Below are 27,057 nucleotides of genomic sequence, written 5' to 3' on the forward strand. Positions count from 1 at the left end.
TGTCACTGCTGGAAGGAGGGAGCTGAGCTGCAGTGTCACTGCTGAGAGGAGGGAGCTGAGCTGCAGTGTCACTGCTGGAAGGAGGGAGCTGAGCTGCAGTGTCACTGCTGAGAGGAGGGAGCTGAGCTGCAGTGTCACTGCTGAGAGGAGGGAGCTGAGCTGCAGTGTCACTGCTGAGAGGAGGGAGCTGAGCTGCAGTGTCACTGCTGGGAGGAGGGAGCTGAGCTGCAGTGTCACTGCTGGGGGCAGGGAAAACAAAGAGCCAAGCTGATGAAATCAAGGCACTTCTAAAAATGGCGGCTATATTTGATTGGTTACTATATAATGTGCTGAAGTTACCTGGGTCCACGGCCGGACCATCGATGGTTATGATGCACCAGAACTCGGATCTCTCCCCAAGGTAAACACTGGGGCTGTCCGAGCGAGCTGTCACATTGAAGACTGGACCTGGTGAGAGGAAAGAAAGTGACATGATTAGGACAATGGACACAAGATGATCATTTATTGAATTCAGATGACGACTTGCATCGGAGACCAGCAGGGGGCACACTAGGCCAAACTGACCCTAGGATAGATTTCCAGGTGTCCCCTATCGCTAGCCCTGAGAGTAAGGCTGATGTTCATAAGTCCTCACTTATTAGACCTTAATTTGCCCCCCCCCCCCCCCCACTGTTAGCCCTGAGAGCTGAGAGTTGGCCGGTGATAGGGGTACTCTATTATTATACATTCGCATCTCTCCACATCCTACAAAGACATTGCAGACAATTGTGCTTTCTAGCCTTGTGGTAACTGTTTAGTGGAGACCCTTTTCTGTTCCAGCATGACTGTGCCCCCGACCGCCTACCTACACCCCCCCCCCCCCCGTGTACAAAGCCAGCTAAATAAAGACATGGTGTGACCAGTTTGGTGTGGAGAAACTCCAGTGTCCTGTACAGAGCCCTGACCTCATCCCTACTGACCACCTTTGGGATTAATTGAAACATTGATTGTAAGCCAGTTTTTTTTTTTTGGCGCCCAGCATACATGGTTTTTAATTTGTGTTGCAATATTGTAATCTTACTTGACATATACTTATATACACGGAAACACGTTGGAGGCATGTCCTTGTTGCAGAGCTCGAAAAGTCGGTGAACTCCAGTGTCCTGAACAAACTCCTGGCCTCAACCCTACTGAACACCCTTGGAATTAATTGGAACACCAGTTGTGAGCCAGGTCTTTTGGTTTCTTTTTTTGGCGCCCAATGTGAGGTCCGTCATGTGAGCCAGGTCTTCTTCACATCAGTACCTGACCTTACAAATGGGTGCAAATTCCTACAGACACCTTCTAAATATTGTGGGAAGTCTACCAAGAAAAGTGGAGGAGGTCATAGGCACAAAGGGTGGCGTGGGCAACTCCATATTAATGGCCATGGGGGGTGGGGAGGCAAACTCCATATGAATAGCTAAGGCTCCGTTCACATCTAGGCGTTTTGGGGCGTTTTTGGGGAGTTTTTCTGCTCTAGGATCAGCTCTCAAAACGCCCAACAAGACAAATCCTATTCATTTCAATGGCCCCTGTTCACATCTCAGCGTTTTGACGCTGTAAGCAAAACGCCCAACGCTCAAAAAAGTACATGAGCTTCTTTTTGGGCAGATTACAGGCGTTTTCCATTGGTTTCTATTCAATCTAAAAACGCCTGCACAAAAAACGCCTGTAAAAACGCCTGTAACTCACGGTAAAAATCGCGGTAAAAACGCGCAAAAACGCTACGCTCAGGTGTGAATGTAGCCTCAGGGTTTGTAATGGAATATCAAACAAGCTCACATATGATGTTCAGGTGTCCACAGACATTCGAGGATATAGTGTGTCTATTATTTGATCCTCAATCATCTCCCACCACCACCACCACCATCCATCATCTCCCACCACCACCGTCCATCATCTCCCACCACCACCACCACCGTCCATCATCTCCACCACTACCACCGTCCATCATCATCTCCTCCACCACCACCACCACCGTCCATCATCATCTCCTCCACCACCACCATCACCACCACTTACACCCTCAATCATCACCACCTCCACCCTCAATCATCACCACCTCCACCCTCAATCATCACCACCTCCACCCTCAATCATCACCACCTCCACCCTCAATCATCACCACCTCCACCCTCAATCATCACCACCTCCACCCTCAATCATCACCACCTCCACCCTCAATCATCACCACCTCCACCCTCAATCATCACCACCTCCACCCTCAATCATCACCACCTCCACCCTCAATCATCACCACCGCCACCCTCAATCATCACCACCGCCACCCTCAATCATCACCAACCGCCATCCTCAATCATCACCACCGCCACCCTCAATCATCACCAACCGCCACCCTCAATCATCACCACCGCCACCCTCAATCATCACCACCGCCACCCTCAATCATCACCAACCGCCATCCTCAATCATCACCAACCGCCATCCTCAATCATCACCACCGCCACCCTCAATCATCACCAACCGCCATCCTCAATCATCACCAACCGCCATCCTCAATCATCACCAACCGCCATCCTCAATCATTACCAACCGCCATCCTCAATCATCACCACCCACCATCCTCAATCACCACCCACCAACCTCAATCATCACCAACCGCCATCCTCAATCATCACCACCCACCATCCTCAATCATTACCAACCGCCAGCCTCACTCATCACCAACCGCCATCCTCAATCATCACCAACCGCCATCCTCAATCATCACCAACCGCCATCCTCAATCATCACCAACCGCCATCCTCAATCATCACCAACCGCCATCCTCAATCATCACCAACCGCCATCCTCAATCATCACCAACCGCCATCCTCAATCATCACCAACCACCATCTTCCCATGATATATCTCTCATCTCACCTGAATTCTGGAACTCCAGCTGTACGGGATTGGTGGTCTGATTCCGCACCATTCGCCAAACTCCGCCCCCGCCCTGTGTCCAGGCCGAGATTGCACACCGATAGGCTCCACTGTTATGGTTCTGCGCTTGGTAGAGTCTGAAGATATAGACGCCCTCCTTCCCTTTCTCCAGGAAGGTATTACTGCCGGCGGGCATCCTCCGATAAGTCACCCCCTCGCGGTTCAGAGAAATGACAATGACGGGGGGCTGGCTGGAGTCCTGGGGTGTCCGCGTCACCTGCACAGAGTACTGGGGGAAGGGGATATTCTTAGGCTGCACCGTGCACATCATCTCGAAGGTTCCTCCGGCTGCTGACACTGCCTGTACTGGCCTTGCAGTAACAATGAGGGAGGATTCTGCAGAAAGAGGAGAAATTAGAGGGATGCAAAAAGACCCAAAGCCAAGAGCACAGCCCCCCCCCCCCCCAAACTGAAGCATCATACTAACAAAAAATGATCACCAATGGGTTCTGTACATTCCAGCACTTCCAGCGGTGTCATCAGGTCCCACCATTACACCTGGCACAGTCTGGGCATTAATTACAAAAAGTCGTTGACAAACGGACCCGTAGGATACCAGACATCCTTCTCACAAGATGTAATACCACAAGCAAAGCATAGGAGGCATCACACAGATATCAGGGCCCATGAATGGAAACCGGAGCAAAAGAAATGTGAAGCCAGGTACTCCGGACATGTTTTCAGGCTTTTTCTTTACGTTTCACAGGCGACTTCATCAGTGTCTCTGACTCTCTAAACATCACAGCTCTTCCCAAAGAGGAATCCTGAAAACATGACCCATTCAGAGTACCAAGGACCGGACTTCTACATGGTACTCAGCATCTGAACAGTCCCGGGTGTATTCAGCTATGGAGCCTAACCCAAATCTAACAGAAGATCAGTCAGATGACAGGGGAAGGGATTTATGCCTCGAAATTTTGATCAAGTTTACAAACCTTTGAAAATGGAAAGTTACAGTGTGAAAGAATAAAACAGACTGGATAAAAAAAATAAAAGATAAAATTGAACTTCCATGAAGAAATTGAAAGCAATGGATTTCTGATTTCCTCAGACTATCCCCCTATGCAATTGCCCGCTGTACCAGCAGGTGGCCCCCCTCCACTGACTGAGCTGAACAGGACGCTGTCTCTGCACCGATGTAGCAGGAGCTGCCAGCAATCGGCTGAATGTAACGCGGAAAAGATTGGTGTTAAATAAACAAAAGGCGGGAAATGTCATGGACTTTCACTATATTGCTCATTTAAAGCACAAGAGACTCCATCTTGCTTGCAATGTTGACATGTCCTCAGTAACCTTCACCTGAACACACAGACATGACTTTGCTAAAAGATCTCCCCCTTCTCAAGGTTTTAGTTTCGCAACCGTTAGGCATAGTTGATGACACATAAAATGTCACATTATTCTTTTTGCTAGTTTTTAATACCCTCTCACACCACCCCCTTTCTTATCTTCTGACAAAATGTAATACATTCTATTTTATACAGAACAGATACTTCAAAGGCAGTGAATGTGTCCTGTGAATCTGTTCCTGCATAGTTATAGTTATAGAGTTAACTTTTATTTTCAGCCTCTCAAACAGAAATTTCCATAACAGAACCCACAAGAGAGTAACACTGCCAAGATCAAGAACTCATTTTCATGCAATTACTTGATGTCCAGAGTTCGGTTCATTAAGGAGTTTGTGGACCAGCTAGAACAGAAGATAAGGGAGTCCTGTCCACTATGGAGTTTGTGGACCAGCTAGAACAGAAGATAAGCGAGTCCTGTCCACTATGGAGATTGTGGACCAGCTATGACAGAAGATAAGGGAGTCCTGTCCACTATGGAGATTGTGGACCAGCTATAACAGAAGATAAGCGAGTCCTGTCCACTATGGAGATTGTGGACCAGCTATAACAGAAGATAAGCGAGTCCTGTCCACTATGGAGATTGTGGACCAGCTAGAACAGAAGATAAGGGAGTCCTGTTCACTGTGGAGATTGTGGACCAGCTATAACAGAAGATAAGCGAGTCCTGTCCACTATGAAGATTGTGGACCAGCTATAACAGAAGATAAGGGAGTCCTGTCAACTAAGGAGTTTGTGGACCAGCTAGAACAGAAGATAAGGGAGTCCTGTTCACTATGGAGATTGTGGACTAGCTATAACAGAAGATAAGGGAGTCCTGTTCACTATGGATATTGCGGACCAGCTATGACAGAAGATAAGGGAGTCCTGTCCACTATGGAGATTGTGGACCAGCTAGAACAGAAGATCAGTGAGTCCTGTCCACTATGGAGTTTGTGGACCAGCTAGAACAGAAGATAAGGGAGTCCTGTTCACTAAGGAGTTTGTGGACCAGCTATAACAGACGATAAGGGAGTTCTGTTCACTAAGGAGATTGTGGATCAGCTATAAACAGAAGATAAGTGAGTCCTTGTCACTATGGAGATTGTGGACCAGCTGTAACAGAAGATAAGGGAGACCTGAGGTTTAAGGGCAGCATATAATCAATGTTCCCGCTACAGACTGCTGAGGTCCAAGGGCAGCACATCCATATTTCCACTACAGACTGCTAAGGTTCGAGGGCCACATATCATATACCAAAGGACAGCATGCAGCCCTCAGGCCACAGGTTGGGCACAAGGGGGTCCATAAAAAAGGTACAACAAAGTAAATATAGAGTCCACTTCAAATCTCCTGAATCAGATGCAGCAGGTCCAAAACGTGTTTAACCCTACGTAAGGCCGTAGGCAAGAGTCTTTGTAGGTTTTAATAAACCTTAGAATGTTCTTTGGGCTTACCATTTTAAAGTATCAACTCAAAAGGCATCATTGTGCAAATATCCCAATGCAATTGTGGGTAGTCTGGGGTAAAGGTGCTAGCTGGTAGGGTTAGTGGGGTTAGTGGACAAATGAGGGGCAGTTGATATGTATGTCCTAGCCCATTCCTGCCTGGGTCTTAAGGTGGGGGGGGGGGCAGGGGCGGACTTCTAAGTCACGTAATCATTGTGTTTTGCTGTCACAGTGGACACATGATCGGGAGCCCGCCCTGTAGGTTACATGGTTGGCAAGAAAATATGAAATGTTATCCATGTAGCTTTGATATGACATGAGGCAAAGGGTCTTCTTTGCAATTTTGTTAGGTAAACCAGAGAGCCCTCTGCACGCTTACAAGAGAACTGGATGTGGAAAGTTTTGTAAGTGAATTGGGAACCCGGAAGTAACTAGGATCTAAAAGCTGAGGGGTACACGAGTCAGCTGAACACAGAGAGGGGAGCATGGAGGAGAACAGGAACGGTACTGTAACTTCTATTGACTCCCCTGATGGGTAACTCAAAGGATGTGGTGGAATTAAAAGGATCTCTCTGTAAGAGACAAAACAGATACATTATCACAGCAATGTGATACATTGTGTCTTGCAGAAACTGTTGCATCCGATTCAGATGTTTCAAAGTGGACTGAAAATGTTATTGTAATTATATAATCACTTTTAGTCAAGTGAAAGATATTTGCGAAGAACTTATTTTGCGGTCGATCAAAGAATTAACAATAGTGGAAATAGCTGACCTATGGAATATATAGTACTGTGCTGCCATCTGGAGATTGCAGGCAGAAATGCTTCCCTTATAGAATCTGATGCATCAAGTGGGGAGGGCTACAGCCCAATGGGAAAGTCTACAAACTTTCTGAAGTTCTAAAAGCCTGCAGGAAAACCTGAAAGGTGTACGCTACCATTCGACGACTATAAGCAAAATAATCGGCCCTGCACAAGGGGGAATATTATATCTGCCAGGAGACAACACTAAAGCTTCACTACAAGACAAAAAAAAAACCTGATTTTCTGAGATTGCTTGATGCTCAGAGTCCTGTTCGCTAAGGAAATTTTGGACCAGCTATAACAGAACATAATGGACTTCTTCTGACTGGTTATTTGCAATGAAAGAATAGGTAACATGTATGTATATATATATATATATATACACACACACACACACACATATATACACACATATACATACATACATACATACACACACACACACATATACACACACAATGTAAATTTGCAGTACGTTGTAGGTCTTGAATTTTTTCGGGTAGCTGTCAGCAGTTTGCACATGCAGCATTCTTGCTCAGTAAAAACACATTAATATACTACGGAGTTTGTTACTTTGGGTTCACTGCAAGAATTCGACAAACTGCTGAAAAAATAAAGAAAACACAAAATACAGACACACATCGCCCTCCAATGGTTTTACTTTTCATTACCTTCTGCAGCCCAGTTGAGAGTGACGGGTTTGGAGGTCTCCTGGCTCACCGCTGTCCAGCTGTTGTTAAGTTGCTGTTTCCACACCATGCCCACACAGTGGTAGCTCCCCCGGTCCTCCTCCGATGTCCACTGGATACGCAGTGCGAAGGTGCGGGGGTCCTTGCGAGAGAAGATCACCTCCCCCCTGTCCAGACGCTGTTGGTATGCCTCTCCCGCTTGCAGGGTCCAGTCCTGGTTCATGGAGCCCACTAATATGGACGTGGGAGAGTTCTGCCCCTGGAAATACCAGGACACAGACAGCCGAGGGTCACCCACAACAGTCATGTGACACAGGAGCTCCGTGGGCTCATCTGACACCAGAGGAAGAACAGACGCGTTCAGCGCCACCTGGAGGTCCGGCACTGCGGAGATGAAGGGAATGGGGAGTTAGTGCAGGAAATATGGGGAGGTCACAGCATAGGTGAGGGTGTCCCCCCCCTACCCACAGGCAGAGGTAGATCGGGGTGTAGCAGATCACAGGGAGAAGGTAGATCGGGGTGTAACAGATCACAGGGAGAAGGTAGATCGGGGTGTAACAGATCACAGGGAGAAGGTAGATCGGGGTGTAACAGATCACAGGGAAAGGTAGATCGGGGTACAGCAGATCACAGGGAAAGGTAGATCAGGGTGTAAGATCACAGGGAAAGGTAGATCGGGGTACAGCAGATCACAGGGAAAGGTAGATCGGGGTGTAAGATCACAGGGAAAGGTAGATCGGGGTGAAGCAGAGATCACAGGGAAAGGTAGATCAGGGTGTAAGATCACAGGGAATGGTAGATCGTGGTGTAGAAGATCACAGGGAAAGGTAGATCGGGGTGAAGCAGAGATCACAGGGAAAGGTAGATCGGGGTGTAACAGATCACAGGGAATGGTAGATCGGGGTGTAAGATCACAGGGAAAGGTAGATCGGGGTGTAACAGAGATCACAGGGAAAGGTAGATCGGGGTGTAACAGAGATCACAGGGAAAGGTAGATCGGGGTGTAACAGAGATCACAGGGAAAGGTAGATCGGGGTGTAGCAGAGATCACAGGGAAAGGTAGATCGGGGTGTAACAGATCACAGGGAAAGGTAGATCGGGGTGTAACAGATCACAGGGAAAGGTAGATCGGGGTGTAGCAGATCACAGGGAAAGGTAGATCGGGGTGTAACGAGGGTTGTAACAGATCATAGGGAAATAGTAGATCACAGCTCACAGGCAGATCTAGGGTTCAGTCACAGACCTAGTTAGTGGATCCCACCAGAACTGCAGCCAATGGTTCGGGGCACAGTCTCCCCCCCCCCCCCCCCCCAGCCATAGGATTTCCACCTGTATTTTCAGGTACAGAACTTCTATACAATCCAATCTGAGATTTGAGGCCGGTGAAGATCGATAAAACCTTTCCAATACATTAAATGGCAGAGGACGATTTTTATTTCATCCAAAAAGCGCAGAAGAAAAATTCCAGGAGAGGAGTGGATTATATTCCTGGACGAGCCGCGGCCACACACCGAGTGCAGCTGGCGGGACGGGGAGAGATTTCCTGCTGGAGAGGAGCATCGATGCCTAGAATATCACCGAGTTCCATGCAGGCTTCCATGAGACAATTACAAGAGCATGAGAAGTAATCGGCCATAAAAACTACACACAAAGCCAGGTGTACTGTTGCCATGGTTGCAGAAATCTGATTTTGCAGCTATAAAATCTCAGAGCGGAAAGTAGAAGAATATGGGAGGGGGGCGGGGCGGGGGGGGGGGGGAATTTCTCTTTACTGTTCTGTGTGACACCTGGACAGGAAGTGATGGGAAAGTCCCTCATAGGAACACACAGAGCACTTCATTTTGAACAAAACAAAAAAAAATAAGTCTGGCCCGGAGTTGGCCCTTAAATGACAAAATATCTCGGGCTGCTATCGCATTTATTGCACCTTTGGAAATAGGAGATTTCCATTAATGAGATTCCAGCGGTCTGTGCAGATCAGGTGCGGCTGGCGGGATTGGACGCGCTCGGGCGAGGAGCGCTAATCACACAAACCAGCAGGAGGTCGGATGTAGGGAGGAAGAGTCAGCCGAGGATGACGCGCAGCGTGAAGAGGTGCAATCTACTTTTATTAACCCGAAAATAAAAAACAGGAAATCCCCCACCCCCAAGACCAGACACCCCCGCAGCATCAGCACCGACAACCCGGGGAGCTTCATGAAAAAATAAACAAAAACGATAGATAAATGATAAAATAGTACAAAAATAAATTAAAATAAAATGAAACCGTCCCCAGACCCCCACAGCTTTGTCACTGCCATTCCCAGTGGCCTAATGAAAAAAAAAGAAAAAATTATACAAATTGTATAATTTATATATATATATATATATATATATATATATATATATATATATATATATATATATATATATATATATATATATATATATATATATATATATATTTCCTTCATTAAACCATGGGGGATGGCAGCAACAAAGCTGTTGGGGGTCTCTCGTCTGAGGATGGGGGGAGTTGTTCCTAGTTTTCAGATTTTTTTTTTTAAACTATATTTTAAAATAATAATATTATAATTATTTAATAATCCTACTATCCATATTTAGGTTTTCTTTTTTTATTTATTTGTTTTCTTATTAAGACATCAGGTATGGCAGCGACAAAGCTGTTGGGGTCTCTGGTCTGAGGATGGGGGGAGTTGTTCCTAGTTTTTAAATTTTTTTTAAACTACATTTTAAAATAATAATAACGTATTATCCATATTTAGGTTTTCTTTTTTTATTTGTTTTCTTATTAAGACATCAAGTATGGCAGCGACAAAGCTATTGGGGTCTCTGAATCGAGGATAGGGGGGGGGGTTGTCCCCTGTTTTATTTTAAATTTGTTTTATTTTTAAAATTAGAATTATTAATAAATTATCTTATTTTTATTATCCAATATTATTTATTTAGGCTTTTTTTTATATTTGTTTTCATTAAGACATTGGGTATGGCAGCACCGGGGGCTATAGGGGTCTCCGGTCTGAGGAGGGGGGAGGTTGTTCCTGGTTTCATGTAAAAAAAAAAAACTGGGGTGATTTTATTTTTAAAATTTTGAATATACTGTATATGTATATTTAATAAATAAAATCAAAACACCCCTCCTCAGGCTTGATACCCCGGCAGCATTGGTGTGGTCAACCCCAGTGGCTTCTATATAAAAAAATAAAAAAAAATTAAAAAAAGAATAAAAATAAAATCATTAAAAAAAATAAAAAAATAATAAAAGAATAAAAAGAAAATTAAAAAAAAATAAAAAAATAATAAAAGAATAAAAATAAAATCATTAAAAAAAAAATAAATAAAAAATAATAAAGAATAAAAATAAAACCAGGAGAAACCTCCTCTCATCCCTGATGTCCCCAGCCAAAAGATATCGGACATACCAAGAACATATGGGGTTAGTAGGACCACTTACCTTCAGAGATCACCTTCACCGTGACCGCCTCGGATGTCTTCTCTGCTGCTTTCTTCCAGCTGCCATCCCTCAGCGGGGTCCAAGCGGAGCCCCGACACGTGTAATCCCCCGAGAGCCGAGCCTGGGGCACCTCCAGCTTGTGGGTGTAGGTCCTCTCCTGGGACGGTTCTGGGTCGGGTCCCCCGGGCAGCTCATGAACGTTCCCACCATCAGACCAGAACCAGCGGACTTGGATCAGCACTGGAACATCGGAGGGCAGAGACACCTGGCATGGGATGGTGAGGGCGGCTCCCTCCTGGACCTCCACTTCCTTCACAGGTATAGTCACTGTCAGATCTACAATACAAGAGACATCCAATGAGAAGGCAGGAAAAGGTTCAATAAATGGTGTCACTCCCCATAATATAATGCAGAGTCTATTCTCTAGGGCCCAGGTCGGCATCATTTTGGATCGAAGAGATGGAGCTCAGTTTTGGGAGGCTCCACAGGGTAATGGTAGACTAATCTCAGAAGGCCCGAAGCTAGGGCTGGGTTAGATTGAAGGGACGGAGCTCAGTTTTGGGCACACAAGGTAGTGGGAGCCTAATGAAAAGGACCTGGGCCGCGGTTGCGCTGGATTATAGGGACAGGGCTCAGTTCTGGGACCAATACAGTAATGGGAATCTAATCTTGAAGGGGAGGCCGGGGTTGTGTTGGATTGGAGGGATGAGGTTTAGTTTAAGGACACGCTTGGTACTCAGAGACTAATCTTCAAGGGTGAGGAGCTAGAATGGTGTTGAATTGAAGGAATGGGGCTCAGTTTCGGGACACACAAGGTAGTGGTAGTCCAATACCAAAGGGCCTGGGCTGGGGTTGTGTTGGCATGGAGCTCCGTTTTAGGACACAGGGTAATGGGGTTCTAGTCTTAAAAGGCACCAGGCTTGGGCTGCATTGGAACTTGAGGGATGGGGCTCAGTTTTAGGACAGAGAGGGGAAATGGGCGCGGCTCCTGCGGGAACGGAGACAGAGAGACAGAGCGAGTGAGAGAGAGAGACAGAGCGAGTGAGAGAGAGAGACAGAGCGAGTGAGAGAGAGAGACAGAGCGAGTGAGAGAGAGAGACAGAGCGAGTGAGAGACAGAGACAGAGCGAGTGAGAGACAGAGACAGAGCGAGTGAGAGACAGAGACAGAGACAGAGACAGAGAGAGACAGAGACAGAGAGAGAGAGAGACAGAGACAGAGACAGAGAGAGAGAGAGAGAGAGACAGAGAGAGAGACAGAGACAGAGAGAGACAGAGACAGAGACAGAGACAGAGACAGAGAGAGAGACAGAGAGAGAGACAGAGAGAGAGAGAGACAGAGAGAGAGAGAGACAGAGAGAGAGAGAGAGACAGAGAGAGAGAGAGAGAGACAGAGAGAGAGAGAGAGACAGAGAGAGAGAGAGACACAGAGAGAGAGAGAGACAGAGAGAGAGAGAGAGACAGAGAGAGAGAGAGACAGAGAGAGAGAGAGACAGAGAGAGAGAGAGACAGAGAGACAGAGACACAGACACACAGACAGAGAGAGAGACAGAGAGAGACAGAGAGAGACAGAGACAGAGAGACAGAGACAGAGAGAGAGACAGAGACAGAGAGAGACAGAGAGAGAGACAGAGACAGAGACAGAGACAGAGAGAGAGACAGAGAGAGAGACAGAGAGAGAGAATACACGAATACACACTTTTTTTTTATTTTTGAGGTTGAGTGTGGTAATCTTGGGTGAGTTCCCATACTTTATTTCCCAGACTTGACCCCTGGAAATGGGGGCTTGGATCTTGAAGAGTACTGGGTTGGGGTCGTGTTGGACAGGAGGGATGGGGCTCAGTCTGGGGACACAGAGGGGACGTGGCGTGTTCTGATCACAGGTTGGGTTCATTTGATGGCGGATGTGAAAAATATTGCTCTCATTCCCAGCTTCCCTTTATTATAAAGCCTATTGTCCACATTACAGAAGATCATATATGGGACAAACTGGTAACAGACCGCCCTCCAATCCATGGGACACAAACACCACCACCCCCCCTCCATAATATTATACAGATCATTATTAATCCCATTGTCCACCCATTTCCCCTCACTCACCCATTGGCCAAACTTCCACCTGAGCCACACCCACTCTCTTCTCCTGGATCTTCTCCCAGCCATCGGGCCCCAGCACCCAGGTCTGGGCCACACAGCTGTAACCTCCTCCATCAGATGTCTGGGCGCCATCTACAGTCAGCTGGTAATTGTCAGATCCGGCCGTGTCCAGTCGCACCTCCCCGCGGTTGTATCGGTCAGCATAGTCCGGTCCGGGCTGGAAACGTCCCAGGTGGGTAAGCGTCAGGACCTTGGAGGTGGAGTCTGCCGTCTGTCGCTCCCAGGCCAGGGACAGGTGAGTGTGAGCGGCGGAATCGGAGAAGCCCGCCTGACACTGCAGCTGGAAAGACCCTCCTTCTGTCACATTGCGCACAGTGGTCGTACGACCCTTCGGGCCATGCAGGCTCAGCGTGTCGGGGATCACTGGAGAGAGAAGGAGAAAGGCATTAGGATGGCAGAGCTTGGTTGTATCTTACAATATTAAGAGTGCAACAGGAAAACACCCCCGAGGTTGATGGGAACAGAACCAGGAAGGTCCCCCGGGACACAGAAGCCAGCAGGTGGCTCATCCCAACAGACTTAGAACTGAAACATTTTTGGGTGGACTAGCCTTTTAGAACAGAACACATCTGGAGTATGCTGTCCAGTTCTGGGCACCGGTCCTCAGGAAGGATGTGCTGGAACTGGAGAAAGTCCAGAGAAGGGCAACAAAAATAATTAGGGGAATGGAGGACATCAGCTATGAGGAAAGACTACAAGCACTGAACCTATTCTCTCTGGAGAAAAGACGATTGAGGGGGGATATGATATCAATGTACAAATACTGTACTGGTGACCCGAGCATAAGGAACAAACTATTCAGAGAAAGGAGATACAATAAGACACGTGGCCACTCACTAAAACTTGAGGAAAGGAGGTTTAACCTTAAAATACGTAGGGGGTTCTTCACTGTCAGAGCAGTAAGGATGTGGAATTCTCTTCCGCAAACAGTCGTATCAGCAGGGAGCATCGATAGTTTCAAAAAACTATTAGATGGGCACCTTAAAGACCACAACATACAGGGGGTATACAATGTACAACATACAGAGGGTATACAATGTACAGCATACAGAGGGTATACAATGTACAGCATACAGGGGGTATACAATGTACAACATACAGGGGGTATACAATGTACAACATACAGGGGTATACAATGTACAACATACAGGGGTATACAATGTACAACATACAGAGGGTATACAATGTACAACATACAGGGGTATACAATGTACAGCATACAGGGGGTATACAATGTACAGCATACAGGGGGTATACAATGTACGGTTAACAGCAAACACACACACACATACGTCATAGGTTGAACTGGATGGACTGATGTCTTTTTTCAACCTCACTATGTAACAGCCTTGTATCTCATGAACTGGTCTTAATGGTCATACTGGTTCCTGAATTCAATTGTACATCTCTGATTATTTTATACATTTCTAAATATTGATGGAGAACACCATATGTCCCCTGCAACCACAAACTCCGGTATCGGTTCAGACTGGATCGGTTCTTTTTCAGACACCTGGCTGGTGGCCCCAAGATTGTGATGTTGTGGGGCCCTTCATATTCCTTCACAAGTAAGGGAATGTGGAGCTGTGATGTGAAATGGGCATTGTGTACCTTGCTGAATAAGACTCTGTGCAGGACTACAGGTCCAAGAGGAACCCTCAGAGGGTCTGGTCCATCATAGCGCAGAGGAGACAGACTCTGAAGGGGGAGAGCGTTGGAGGATCCGATTGGTGAACACCGACAGTACAGGACTGAGGCTTCCCTGCCACACAAGTGTGAGTCTGGCACTGCAGGGGTTAATAGAGTGAGATTATGTACTAGGCCAAACATGGCTGCCCTCTGGCCAATATATTGTATGTACAGCATTGTAGCACCCTCCTTATAGGGGAACTCGGCCGTCACTGTGCAGCTGAGAAACAACCCCCCCCCACTGAATGGAGATCTGTTCTGTGTCAGCACAGCCCCCTCCCCTACCCCAACCACCCCCAGGGGCACTTCTTTCTTCAAACCCAACTTCAAAGGACTCTGGAGGTCACACGAAGGGTCACTCCGCCTGGTACACAGGACGCCATAAACGGGGCTCAGACAGTGTCCTCATCCTCTTGTTTATAGAGAATGGGGGACATCTATGGGAGACGTTCAACATCCGACAGAACTTCATTACGTAGAAGATTGCTGGTAAATCAACTCTAAAGTATATCCAGCTAAAACTTTGTTTTCTTTAGCGTTGGATGGATTGCAGAAGTGCGAGGACTCCTGTGAAAGTTTTTACTCCTGCCTGTGCCATCCACTGCATTTGTTCTGGTGTCGTCATAGCTTGAAAGGGATGGGAAATCCCAAATTTGTGGTCCCCAGAACGGGAAGAGCAGAAATCGAATGGGGACACCTGTTCTGGTGATAACTTTCCAAGAGGGGAATTCTCTCACTTCCTGCCGTTTCTCTGGAACAGGAAGTGAACCAAAATCTCCCCAACTGAATAGCAAAATACCTGGAGGGGGTCTTACCCATTCCCTACTCCATCCAAAACTAAAGAGAATGTTTTGGCATTACATACACTGATTTCCACACACAAAAAAAGGCTCAATAAGGAGCCAGTGTTCACCAATCCTAGGCCATGGATTACTAGATGCTGATCTAATACAGAGGAGTTCACCAATCCTGAGTCATGTATTACTTTGGCCCAGAATTGGTAAACTCCTCCATAGAGGACCAGGATAAAGTAGTCCATGACCCGGGATTGGTGAACTCCTCCATCTAGAAATCGGGATAAAGTAATCCATGGACCAGGATTGGTGAACGTCTCCATACAGGACTGGGATAAAGTAATCCATGGCCCAGGATTGGTGAACTCCTCCATACAGGACTGGGATAAAGTAATCCATGACCCGGGATTGGTGAACGTCTCCATACAGGACTGGGATAAAGTAATCCATGACCCGGGATTGGTGAACGTCTCCATACAGGACTTGGATAAAGTAATCCATGGCCCGGGATTGGTGAACTCCTCCATACAGGACTGGGATAAAGTAATCCATGACCCGGGATTGGTGAACGTCTCCATACAGGACTGGGATAAAGTAATCCATGACCCGGGATAGGTGAACGTCTCCATACAGGACTTGGATAAAGTAATCCATGGCCCGGGATTGGTGAACGTCTCCATACAGGACTGGGATAAAGTAATCCATGGACCAGGATTGGGTAACTCCTCCATACAGAACTGGGAAAGTAATCCATGGCCTGGGATTGGGGAGTTACTCCATACAGGACCAAGATGAAGTAATCCATCACCCGGGATTGGGTAACTCCTCCATACAGGACTGGGATAAAGTAATCCATGGCCCAGGATTGATGAACTCCTCCATCTAGAAATCGGGATAAAGTAATCCATGGCATGGGTTTGGTAAACTACTCCTACAGGACCAAGATGAGGTGATCCATCGCCCGGGATTGGTGAACTCCTCCATACAGGATTGGGATAAAGTAATCCATGACCCGGGATTGGTGAACTCCTCTATACAGGACTGGGATAAAGTAATCCATGACCCGGGATTGGTGAACGTCTCCATACAGGACTGGGATAAAGTAATCCATGACCCGGGATTGGTGAACGTCTCCATACAGGGCTGGGATAAAGTAATGAAAATACAAAGCAAAGAAAAGGGCGCACCAGCCTAGCGCATTATCCTCAGCGAGTTTATTAAATGAAAAATTAAAATCAGCTACTCACAAACAATCGTGAAATTCAGGCACATCAATTCCATAAATCTGCCTCATGCCAGAGGATCAACGTCTTTACTGGAAGCAGAGGGCTGACGCATTTCGAGGCTGTGCCTCTTCCTCAAAGCCTGAGGAAGAGGCACAGCCTCGAAACGCGTCAGCCCTCTGCTTCCAGTAAAGACGTTGATCCTCTGGCATGAGGCAGATTTATGGAATTGATGTGCCTGAATTTCACGATTGTTTGTGAGTAGCTGATTTTAATTTTTCATTTAATAAACTCGCTGAGGATAATGCGCTAGGCTGGTGCGCCCTTTTCTTTGCTTTGTATTTTCAGTGTTTGGTCGACCGCCCTGGTCGTAAGGGGCAGCAAAGCCTAGCCATCATGGATGCCTATTATCAGCACGAGTCCCGGGATTGAGGCAGCCTGAGGACCAGGTTCCGAGCGCAGGAAAGGGGGTGCTGTATAGCACTTATCTTTTTTGGAACTTACACAACTGGGATAAAGTAATCCATGACCCGGGATTGGTGAACGTCTCCATACAGGACTTGGATAAAGTAATCCATGGCCCGGGATTGGTGAATGTCTCCATACAGGACTGGGATAAAATAATCCATGGCCCAGGATTGGTGAACTCCTCCATACAGGACTGGGATAAAGTAATCAATGAGCCGTCATTGGTGAACTCCTCCATACAGGACCAGGATGAAGAAATCCATGGCCAGGGATTGATGAACTCCTCTATACAGGTTTAGGATGAAGCAATCCATTGCCCAGGATTTATGAACTCTTCCATATGAGAACACCATATAGTAATGGGTTGGGAGTGGGACGGAGATTTACTGATAGATTGCCTTGGGATCAGTGAACTCCTCCCATACAGGACCTGCATTTAGTAATCCATGGCCCGGGACCAGTGAACGCCTCCATGTGGAACCAGAATATAGTAGTTCATGTCCTGGGATCGGTGAATGGCTCCGTACAGGACTGGGGTATGGTCGTCTATGGCCTGAGATTGGTGTACGCTTCTGTACAAGACTGCCATATGGGTAACCCATGGTCCAAGATTGGTGAACTTTCCATACAGGACCAGCATGAAATGTATCTATAGCCCCGGATATAGATAAATTTATGCTGGTCCCATATGAAAAGTTCACCAATCCCAGGCATTGCCTCACAATCCCATACAGAGAAGTTTACCAATCTCAGGCCATGAATTACTTTATCCTTGTTCCACATGGAGAAGTTCACCAGTCCCAGGCCATAGATTACTATATACACTGGTCCTGTATGGGGGGAGTTCACTGATCACCCTGGAATCTATTAGTAAATCTATGTCACATACCAAAAAGGTAACCCATCCAGGCCAATGATTCACTATATGCCACTTCTGTACAGAGGAGTTCACCAACCCCGGGCCATGGATTACTATATCTATATGCTAGTTCCAGGCCATGGATTACTAGATTACGATCTTCTCTGGAGTTCATCAATCTTGGGCCACAAATTACTATATGCTGGTCCCGTACAGAGGACTTCACTGTTCACCAATCCCGAGCAATAGATTATCACATCCTAGTGCTGAACAGAGAAGATCACCAAACTTGGGCCATTAATTACTTTATGCCTGTTCTGTACAGAGGGGTTCACCAATCCCAAAACATGGATTACGACATGCTGGTCACATAGCGTTCATGCAGAACTTCACCGTTTACCAATCCTGCTTAATGGATTACTATATCCTCACCCTGAATGGAGGAGATGACTGAACCCAGCCCATGGATTACTATATGTTGCCAATACTAAGAGGTTCTCCAATCCTGGGTTATGGGTTTATAGATGCTGGTCTTGTGAGGAAACTTTTTACAATCCTAGGGTATGGATTTCTATATGCCGGTCCTGTACAGAAGAGTTCCCCAATCCAGATCCATGGGATTACTATAAACCAATCCCAATTCTGTATGGAAGAGTTCCCCAATTCCGGTCCACAGATTAATATATGCCAATCCCATATAGAAGAGTTCCCCAATCCAGGTCCATGGGATTACTATAAACCAATCTTGTATTTAAGGAGTTCCCCAATTCCGGTCCACAGATTAATATATGCCAATCCCATATAGAAGAGTTCCCCAATCCAGGTCCATGGGATTACTATAAACCAATCTTGTATTTAAGGAGTTCCCCAATTCCGGTCCACAGATTAATATATGCCAATCCCATATAGAAGAGTTCCCCAATCCAGGTCCATGGGATTACTATAAACCAAATTCTGTACAGAAGAGTTCCCCAATCCAGGTCCATGGGATTACTATAAACCAATCCTGTATGGAAGAGTTCCCCAATTCCTGGTCCACAGATTATTATATGCCAATCCCATATAGAAGAGTTCCCCAATCCAGGTCCATGGGATTACTATAAACCAATCCTGTATGGAAGAGTTCCCCAATTCCTGGTCCACAGATTATTATATGCCAATCCCATATAAAAGAGTTTCCCAATCCAGGTCCATGGGATTACTATAAACCAATCCTGTGTGGAAGAGTTCCCCAATTCCGGTCCACAGATTATTATATGCCAATCCCATACAGAAGAGTTCCCCAATCCAGGTCCATGGGATTACTATAAACCAATCCTGTATTTAAGGAGTTCCCCAATTCCGGTCCACAGATTATTATATGCCAATCCCATATAGAAGAGTTCCCCAATCCAGGTCCATGGGATTACTATAAACCAATCCTGTATGGAAGAGTTCCCCAATTCCTGGTCCACAGATTATTATATGCCAATCCCATATAGAAGAGTTCCTCAATCCAGGTCCATGGGATTACTATAAACCAATCCTGTATGGAAGAGTTCCCCAATTCCTGGTCCACAGATTATTATATGCCAATCCCATATAAAAGAGTTCCCCAATCCAGGTCCATGGGATTACTATAAACCAATCCTGTGTGGAAGAGTTCCCCAATTCCGGTCCACAGATTATTATATGCCAATCCCATACAGAAGAGTTCCCCAATCCAGGTCCATGGGATTACTATAAACCAATCCTGTATGGAAGAGATCCCCAATTCCGGTCCACAGATTATTATATGCCAATCCCATATAGAAGAGTTCCCCAATCCAGGTCCATGGGATTACTATAAACCAATCCTGTATTTAAGGAGTTCCCCAATTCCGGTCCACAGATTATTATATGCCAATCCCATATAGAAGAGTTCCTCAATCCAGGTCTATGGATTACTATAGATCACAGTAAGGATTTTTAATGAACACCTTTGAGTTAGCATTTCTGAACGCAGCCAGCAGGGAGCAGCAGACTCATCTGCTCGCCATTGACAGCGACTTTTGGAAGGAACAAAGGAAAAAAAGGTTCACAGAGTTTTCCAACATAAATAAAAGTCCTGATTAAAGCAGAGAGAATGATGGGGCTTCCCACGTACCAACCACACAGCGAAGCTGGACCAATACCAGGAGCCTCAGAGCCTTAAAAAGTGTCTCTCCAGCAAAATCAGAACACGTATGGAGTGCCAAGCTGTGCTCCGGCAGGTTCCCGGCATCCCACAATGAGTGCCTCTCTATTTCTTAAAAAGGCCATGCCGTGCATTTGAAGGAGGTTCTGGGGTTTGGGGCTCCCAAGGAGCAGAGATCAGAACAGGGGGTCAAACCCCTGGCAGTACCACCTCTTACAGAAGGGCAATTGTTTTTTAAAACACAGGTCCCCTTTAAAAATTAAGACTGATTACTTTTTTTGCAGCTTAGAGTGGACAGACTGGCTTCTGAATTCTACAAAGTGTGCAAGACAGGGCACAGAGTTATCAACCCTGCAGCAACCAATCAGATGACAGATCAGAGGAGTTATCTGACGGGCTAAGCTGCGCTTCCTGCTGTTAGTTTACAGGAGAGAGCTGATTTGCTGCCTTCCCTGGGTGGGTGGGATCACCATAGCACCCAGATGCGACTCGCCCACAAATCGAAGAACAGCCCCCACAGCACCGGCCATGTTAATAAATTCTCATGGAATCACGGGAAATTTTGCTCCTATATTCTCCCTGGAGATCTTCTTTAAAAAAACAAAGCAAAGAAGGTGGCACAGACTTTCAAAGTGGAACTCCAGCCATTGGGAAACAGTTGGGAGGGTTGAGAAGCTCGGATGGGACTCTGAAATGCTGTCTTTGTCCCCTCTGAGATTTCCTTCACTTTCCCTCCCTCCCTTCACCTGTCAGTTTTGGCTTGCCTTTCGATTTTCTACTGGGACAGAAAGCCCCCCTATGAGTTTCGTCCTCGCAGCTGTTGCTGGGACAAAAGGCACTAGCAGGCACTTCCTCCTACACCAAGATCCAAGCTTGGGTACCCAGAAGTGCCGCCTCCCCACACTAGAAGTGGCGCCAAGCCAAGCTGGTGTGACAGCAGCTTCCATGAGAACTGGGGTCTCCAGACAAGACCAAGAGCCCCCACCCCCCAACCTCCTACACCAAGATCCAAGCTTGGGCACCCAGAAGTGCCGTCTCCCCACACTAGAAGTGGCGCCAAGCTGGTGTGACAGCAGCTTCCATGAGAACTGGGGTCACCAGACAGGACCCAGAGCCCCCCCCCAAGTTGCATTTAATCAAGACTTCTTCCCTTGATTAAATGCAAGTGGCGTCATCCCACACACAAAGTGACCTCACCCCCTTACCAGAAATGGTGCCCTGCCAAACTGGCAGGACAGCAGCCTTCATTAATGCTTGGGACTCCGTGCAGAACCTGGCACCCCCAAAATGCATTTAAGCAGGGCTTCCTCCCCCACTATGTGCATGCCACCAGCACAGCAATGGATGCATCACAAGAAAGTTGGCCACTCCCCTAAGAGTGTCATCCTCACAGTTGTTGCTGGGAGAAGGGCGCCAGCAGGCCCTTTCCTATGCCAAGATCCAAGCTTGGGCACCCAGAAGTGCCGTCACCCCACACCAGAAATTACGCCAAGCCAGGGGCTGAAGTGACTGCAGCTTCCATGAGTATTTGGGCCTTCAGACAAGACCAAGACCAAGAGGGGGCCCAAGGCTTCCTACCCAACTCCGCGCACGCCCCCAGCACAGCAACGTGTACATTACAAGAAAGCCGGCCATTTGGAAACGCAACATACTTATGTCACATGGAACTTTCCATCAGGTTTCTCCTATACATCTTCACAAGGCACCAAAAGAGAACCAGACGTTCTCTTGCCCATATCTAGGAGGGATCCTGGAGAACGAGGCAGCAGGGAAAGACCTCCAACAGCTCCATAGAGAGTAAAACGGGTCCAGGATAGCCATTGTGAAGCAGAGGCTCCCCAACTCAGGTTCCAGATGACTTCTCTCCACCAGATGGTGGGAACACAAGATCTGAACAAAGCATCAAGAGGGATTCTTAACATTTGACCTAGGGACGCACTTCCTAGTGGGAGGAGCCTCTGTCTCATACGATGTCCTTGAAGATGACTGGGAAAAGGAGAGAGTTCCACAAAGATTTTTTTCCATACAAACAGATCAAAATTTCCTTAATTACAGATATCTAGCAATCGGAAAACATTTAGTGGCCTTTGCCCAGCCCCATATAATTCGCTACCTTTCAGTTGCACATGGTCTTCGTAGTTCCCACTGACGGTGGCATCAGTGCTGGGGGTGGAGCAGGTGTATTTCCCCTCGTCGGACGAGCTCAGCTGTCGTATCCGGAGGAGGACCTCGCTGTTCCCCGTTCTCTGAAGCTGGATGTCTCCTGCCCTAACCCGACCTGAAAGTGCAGCATCTGTGAAGGTATCATCCCAGGTACTGAGGACATGGACCTCGGGGCCCGAACCCGGGGAAAACGTCCATTCAAAGTTCTGCTCTCTGGGGCCCTCATAGTCACTAACGTTACAGGAGATGGCGATATCAGTGCCCTCCACCCGCAGGAGGGGACCTGAAGGGACACGAACAAAACGACTCCACACAGCAACTGTAGAGAGAAGAAAAAAAAAAAAAAAAAACCAGGGTGAGGGGTTTATCACTCAAACAGTAAAACTCTGAACATCAACATTTTCCAAACTTAAATTTTATGCTGTTAAAATGAGCCTGAAGAAGAGGTCAGGACCGGGTCAAGGGAAGGATTAGGAGGAAGGGTCATCAACAGTTGGGAAGATAAAGGAGGAAGAGGTCAGAGTGTGGTTCAGGGAAGGAGACGTAGAAAATGGTAAGGACAGGGTTGGTGAAAAATAAAGGAGGCGAAGGGAGGGGGTTTGGGGAATGAGTGGAAGAAAGGGTCAGAATGGGTTTTGGAAAAAGGGGGTGGAGAAAGGGGTCAGAGCAGAGTTGATGAAAGGATCAAAACAGGGTTAGAGAAAGGAGTTGAAGGAAGGGGTCAGGAGAGGGTTCCAGGAAAGAGTTGAAGGAAGGGGTCAGGAGAGGGTTCCAGGAAAGAGTTGAAGGAAGGGGTCAGGAGAGGGTTCCAGGAAAGAGTTGAAGGAAGGGGTCAGGAGAGGGTTCCAGGAAAGAGTTGAAGGAAGGGGTCAGGAGAGGGTTCCAGGAAAGAGTTGAAGGAAAGGGTCAGAACAGGGTTCCAGGAAGGGGTCAGGACAGGGTTCCAGGAAGGAGTTGAAGGGAGGGGTCAGAACAGGGTTCCAGGAAGGAGTTGAAGGGAGGGGTCAGGACAGGGTTCCAGGAAGGAGTTGAAGGAAGGGGTCAGGACAGGGTTCCAGGAAGGAGTTGAAGGGAGGGGTCAGAACAGGGTTCCAGGAAGGAGTTGAAGGGAGGGGTAAGAACAGGGTTCCAGGAAGGAGTTGAAGGAAGGGGTCAGGACAGGGTTCCAGGAAGGAGTTGAGGGAAGGGGTCAGGACAGGGTTCCAGGAAGGAGTTGAGGGAAGGGGTCAGGACAGGGTTCCAGGAAGGAGTTGAGGGAAGGGGTCAGGACAGGGTTCCAGGAAGCAGTTGAAGGAAGGGGCCAGGACAGGGTTCCAGGAAGGAGTTGAGGGAAGGGGCCAGGACAGGGTTCCAGGAAGGAGTTGAGGGAAGGGGTCAGGATAGGGTTCCAGGAAGGGGTCAGGACAGGGTTCCAGGAAGGAGTTGAAGGGAGGGGTCAGAACAGGGTTCCAGGAAGGAGTTGAAGGGAGGGGTAAGAACAGGGTTCCAGGAAGGAGTTGAAGGAAGGGGTCAGGACAGGGTTCCAGGAAGGAGTTGAGGGAAGGGGTCAGGACAGGGTTCCAGGAAGGAGTTGAGGGAAGGGGTCAGGACAGGGTTCCAGGAAGGAGTTGAGGGAAGGGGTCAGGACAGGGTTCCAGGAAGCAGTTGAAGGAAGGGGTCAGGACAGGGTTCCAGGAAGGGGTCAGGATAGGGTTCCAGGAAGGAGTTGAAGGAAGGGGTCAGGATAGGGTTCCAGGATGGAGTTGAAGGAAGGGGTCAGGATAGGGTTGCAGGAAGGAGTTGAAGGAAGGGGTCAGGACAGGGTTCCAGGAAGGAGTTGAAGGAAAGGGGTCAGGACAGGATTCCAATAAAAAGCTGAAGGAAGAGTCAGGATGGGCTTTAGGAAAGGAGTTGGAGAAAGGCCAGGACAGGATTTGAGGAAGGAATTAGAGAAAACAGCCGTCGAAAGGGATCAGTACAGGGTTGTGGGAAAGAGTTGAAGGAAGGGGTCAGATGAGGTTATGGGAAGGTATTGAAGGAAGGGGGTCAGGACAGGGTTCCAGGAAAGAGCAGGAAGAAGGGTCAGGATGGGTTTTGGGAAAGCAGCTGGAGGAAGAATCAGGGCAGGATTTGAGGAAGGAGTTGGAAGGGTTAGAATTGAGGAAGTTGAAGTAAGGGTAAGGACGGGATTTGGGGAAAGATTAGGATGAAGGGTCAGGAAATGGATAGGGCAGAGTTTCTCAAACGGTTCAGCAAGAGGTTCCGAGGGGTTCAGCTGCAATCTACCCATTAGTTGCATGCAGATGACTAGAGCGCATCCCCTCTGTTGAAACATGCTAAGCTACACAAGCAAGTGGCTCTCATCATGCTAGCTCTGTAGCACTGTTCCCCGCTGGCCCTCTTCCCCATCCCAGGTGCTTGTATGTGACATCACCTGGGATAAACCGGAGCGGAGGAGGGGACAGAGGGGAGCAGTGCAGAAGTAGAGGACTCATCACAGCCACTTCCCTGCTTAGGGCCAACGGGGAGCAGCGTACCAGTAGAGGACTCATCACAGCTGCTTCCCTGCTGAAGTCTGCAAATGGAGACCGCTTCCCTTCCATGATCTCATGTAAGGTGACCTGATCCCATGTGCCCTCATCTCATGTAAAGGTGCCGTGATCCCATGTGCCCTCATCTCATGTAAGGTGCCCTGATCCCATGTGCCCTCATCTCATGTAAGGTGCCCTGATCCCATGTGCCCTCATCTCATGTAAGGTGCTCTGATACCATGCAAGGTGCCGTGATCCCATGTGCCCTCATCTCATGTAAGGTGCTCTGATCCCATGTAAGGTGCCCTGATCCCATGTGGCCTTCTCTCATGTAAGGTGCTCTGATCCCATGTGCCCTCATCTCATGTAAGGTGCTCTGATCCCATGTGCCCTCATCTCATGTAAGGTGCCCTGATCCAATGTGCCCTCTTCTCATGTAAAGGTGCCGTGATCCCATGTGCCCTCATCTCATGTAAGGTGCCCTGATCCCATGTGCCCTCATCTCATGTAAGGTGCCCTGATCCCATGTGCCCTCATGTAAGGTGCTCTTATCTCATGTGCCCTCATCTCATGTAGGGTGCCCTGATCCCATGTGCCCTCATCTCATGTAAGGTGCTCTGATCCCATGTGGCCTTCTCTCATGTAAGGTGCTCTGATCCCATGTGGCCTTCTCTCATGTAGGGTGCCCTGATCCCATGTGCCCTCATCTCATGTAAGGTGCCCTCATCTCATGTAAGGTCCTCTGATCCCATGTGCCCTCATCTCATGTAAGGTGCTCTGATCCCATGCGGCCTTACCTCATGTAAGGTGCTTTGATCCCATGTGGCCTTCTCTCATGTAGGGTGCCCTGATCCCATGTGCCCTCATCTCATGTAAGGTCCTCTGATCCCATGCGGCCTTACCTCATGTAAGGTGCTCTGATCCCATGTGGCCTTCTCTCATGTAGGGTGCCCTGATCCCATGTGCCCTCATCTCATGTAAGGTGCCCTCATCTCATGTAAGGTGCTCTGATCCCATGTGCCCTCATCTCATGTAAGGTGCTCTGATCCCATGTGGCCTTCTCTCATGTAAGGTGCTTTGATCCCATGTGCTCTGCTTTGTCCTGATGCCCCCCCCAACCCCATGTGTGGCTTAGCTCAAGTTGGACCTAGAATTAAGCGTCTGCACAGAAAAAAAAATAGGCAAGCACAAGTTTCACAATAAACAAGCACTTTTTAATACAAATTATATTATTTAATTCCATTTCTAAGGTAATTGTTACATTAATTATATTCATTACAGCTTCGCTGATCACGCCAAAGTTACGCAAGTTGTAGGTGTGAACATTTCAGGGGTTCCTGAGAGCCCAAAATTTTTGCCAGGGGTTCCTCAAAGGTAAAAAGGTTGAGAAACCCTGGGGTAGAGGAATGAGTGGGAGGAAGGGTCAGGTCAGGGTGCGGGAAGGAGCTGGAGGATGGGGTTTGGGGGAAGTGGTTGAAATAAGGGGCAAGGACAGGGTTTTAAGAAGGAGTAGGAGGAAGGGTCAGGAAGTGGTTTGGGGGGAAGAGATGGAGGTAGAAGGGTCAGGAAGTGGTTTGGAGGGAAGAGATGGAGGTAGAAGGGTCAGGAAGTGGTTTGAGGGAAGAGATGGAGGGAGAAGGGTCAGGAAGTGGTTTGAGGGAAGAGATGGAGGTAGGAAGGGTCAGGAAGTGGTTTGGAGGCAAGAGATGGGAGGTAGGAAGGGTCAGGAAGTGGTTTGAGGGAAGAGATGGAGGTAGGAAGGGTCAGGAAGTGGTTTGGAGGCAAGAGATGGGAGGTAGGAAGGGTCAGGAAGTGGTTTGAGGGAAGAGATGGAGGTAGAAGGGTCAGGAAGTGGTTTGGAGGGAAGAGATGGAGGTAGGAAGGGTCAGGAAGTGGTTTGGAGGGAAGAGATGGGAGGTAGGAAGGGTCAGGAAGTGGTTTGAGGGAAGAGATGGAGGGAGGAAGGGTCAGGAAGTGGTTTGAGGGAAGAGATGGAGGTAGAAGGGCCAGGAAGTGGTTTGGGGGAAGAGATGGAGGGAGGAAGGGTCAGGAAGTGGTTTGGAGGGAAGAGATGGAGGTAGAAGGGTCAGGAAGTGGTTTGGAGGGAAGAGATGGAGGTAGAAGGGTCAGGATGTGGTTTGGAGGGAAGAGATGGAGGTAGAAGGGTCAGGAAGTGGTTTGAGGGAAGAGTTGGAGGGAGGAAGGGTCAGGAAGTGGTTTGGGGGAAGGGTTGGAGGAAGGGTCAGGTTTGGGAAAGTAGTTGGAATAAGGGTAAGGACGGGGATTGAGGAAAGAATTTAAGGAAAGGGAAGGCTTGGAAAAAAGGAAGCAGGGAAAGGGTCCCAGGGATGTAGGA

At 47.8% G+C, this 27,057-nt stretch overlaps 2 protein-coding genes across 2 annotated transcripts in view; both read right to left on the bottom strand.

Annotated features, from left to right (window-relative positions):
- Window positions 1–27,057, bottom strand: part of LOC309548507 (immunoglobulin superfamily member 2-like) — a 283,133-nt gene that overhangs the window by 98,380 nt on the left and 157,696 nt on the right. The gene's annotated exons all lie outside the window — the stretch shown is intronic.
- PTGFRN (prostaglandin F2 receptor inhibitor) overlaps window positions 1–27,057 on the bottom strand; it is a 73,524-nt gene that overhangs the window by 8,846 nt on the left and 37,621 nt on the right. The window contains exons 2-7 of the mRNA XM_082247777.1: window positions 22,142–22,510; window positions 12,784–13,203; window positions 10,686–11,021; window positions 7,214–7,615; window positions 2,905–3,300; window positions 340–447 (exon numbers count right to left, since the gene is read on the bottom strand). Of these exons, the coding sequence (XP_082103903.1) occupies window positions 340–447; window positions 2,905–3,300; window positions 7,214–7,615; window positions 10,686–11,021; window positions 12,784–13,203; window positions 22,142–22,510 (2,031 nt within the window). The remainder of the gene's footprint in view (window positions 1–339; window positions 448–2,904; window positions 3,301–7,213; window positions 7,616–10,685; window positions 11,022–12,783; window positions 13,204–22,141; window positions 22,511–27,057) is intronic.

The sequence above is a fragment of the Pelophylax lessonae genome (genome assembly GCF_965119305.1).
Source record: "Pelophylax lessonae genome assembly, chromosome: 2".
Lineage (NCBI taxonomy): Eukaryota > Metazoa > Chordata > Amphibia > Anura > Ranidae > Pelophylax > Pelophylax lessonae.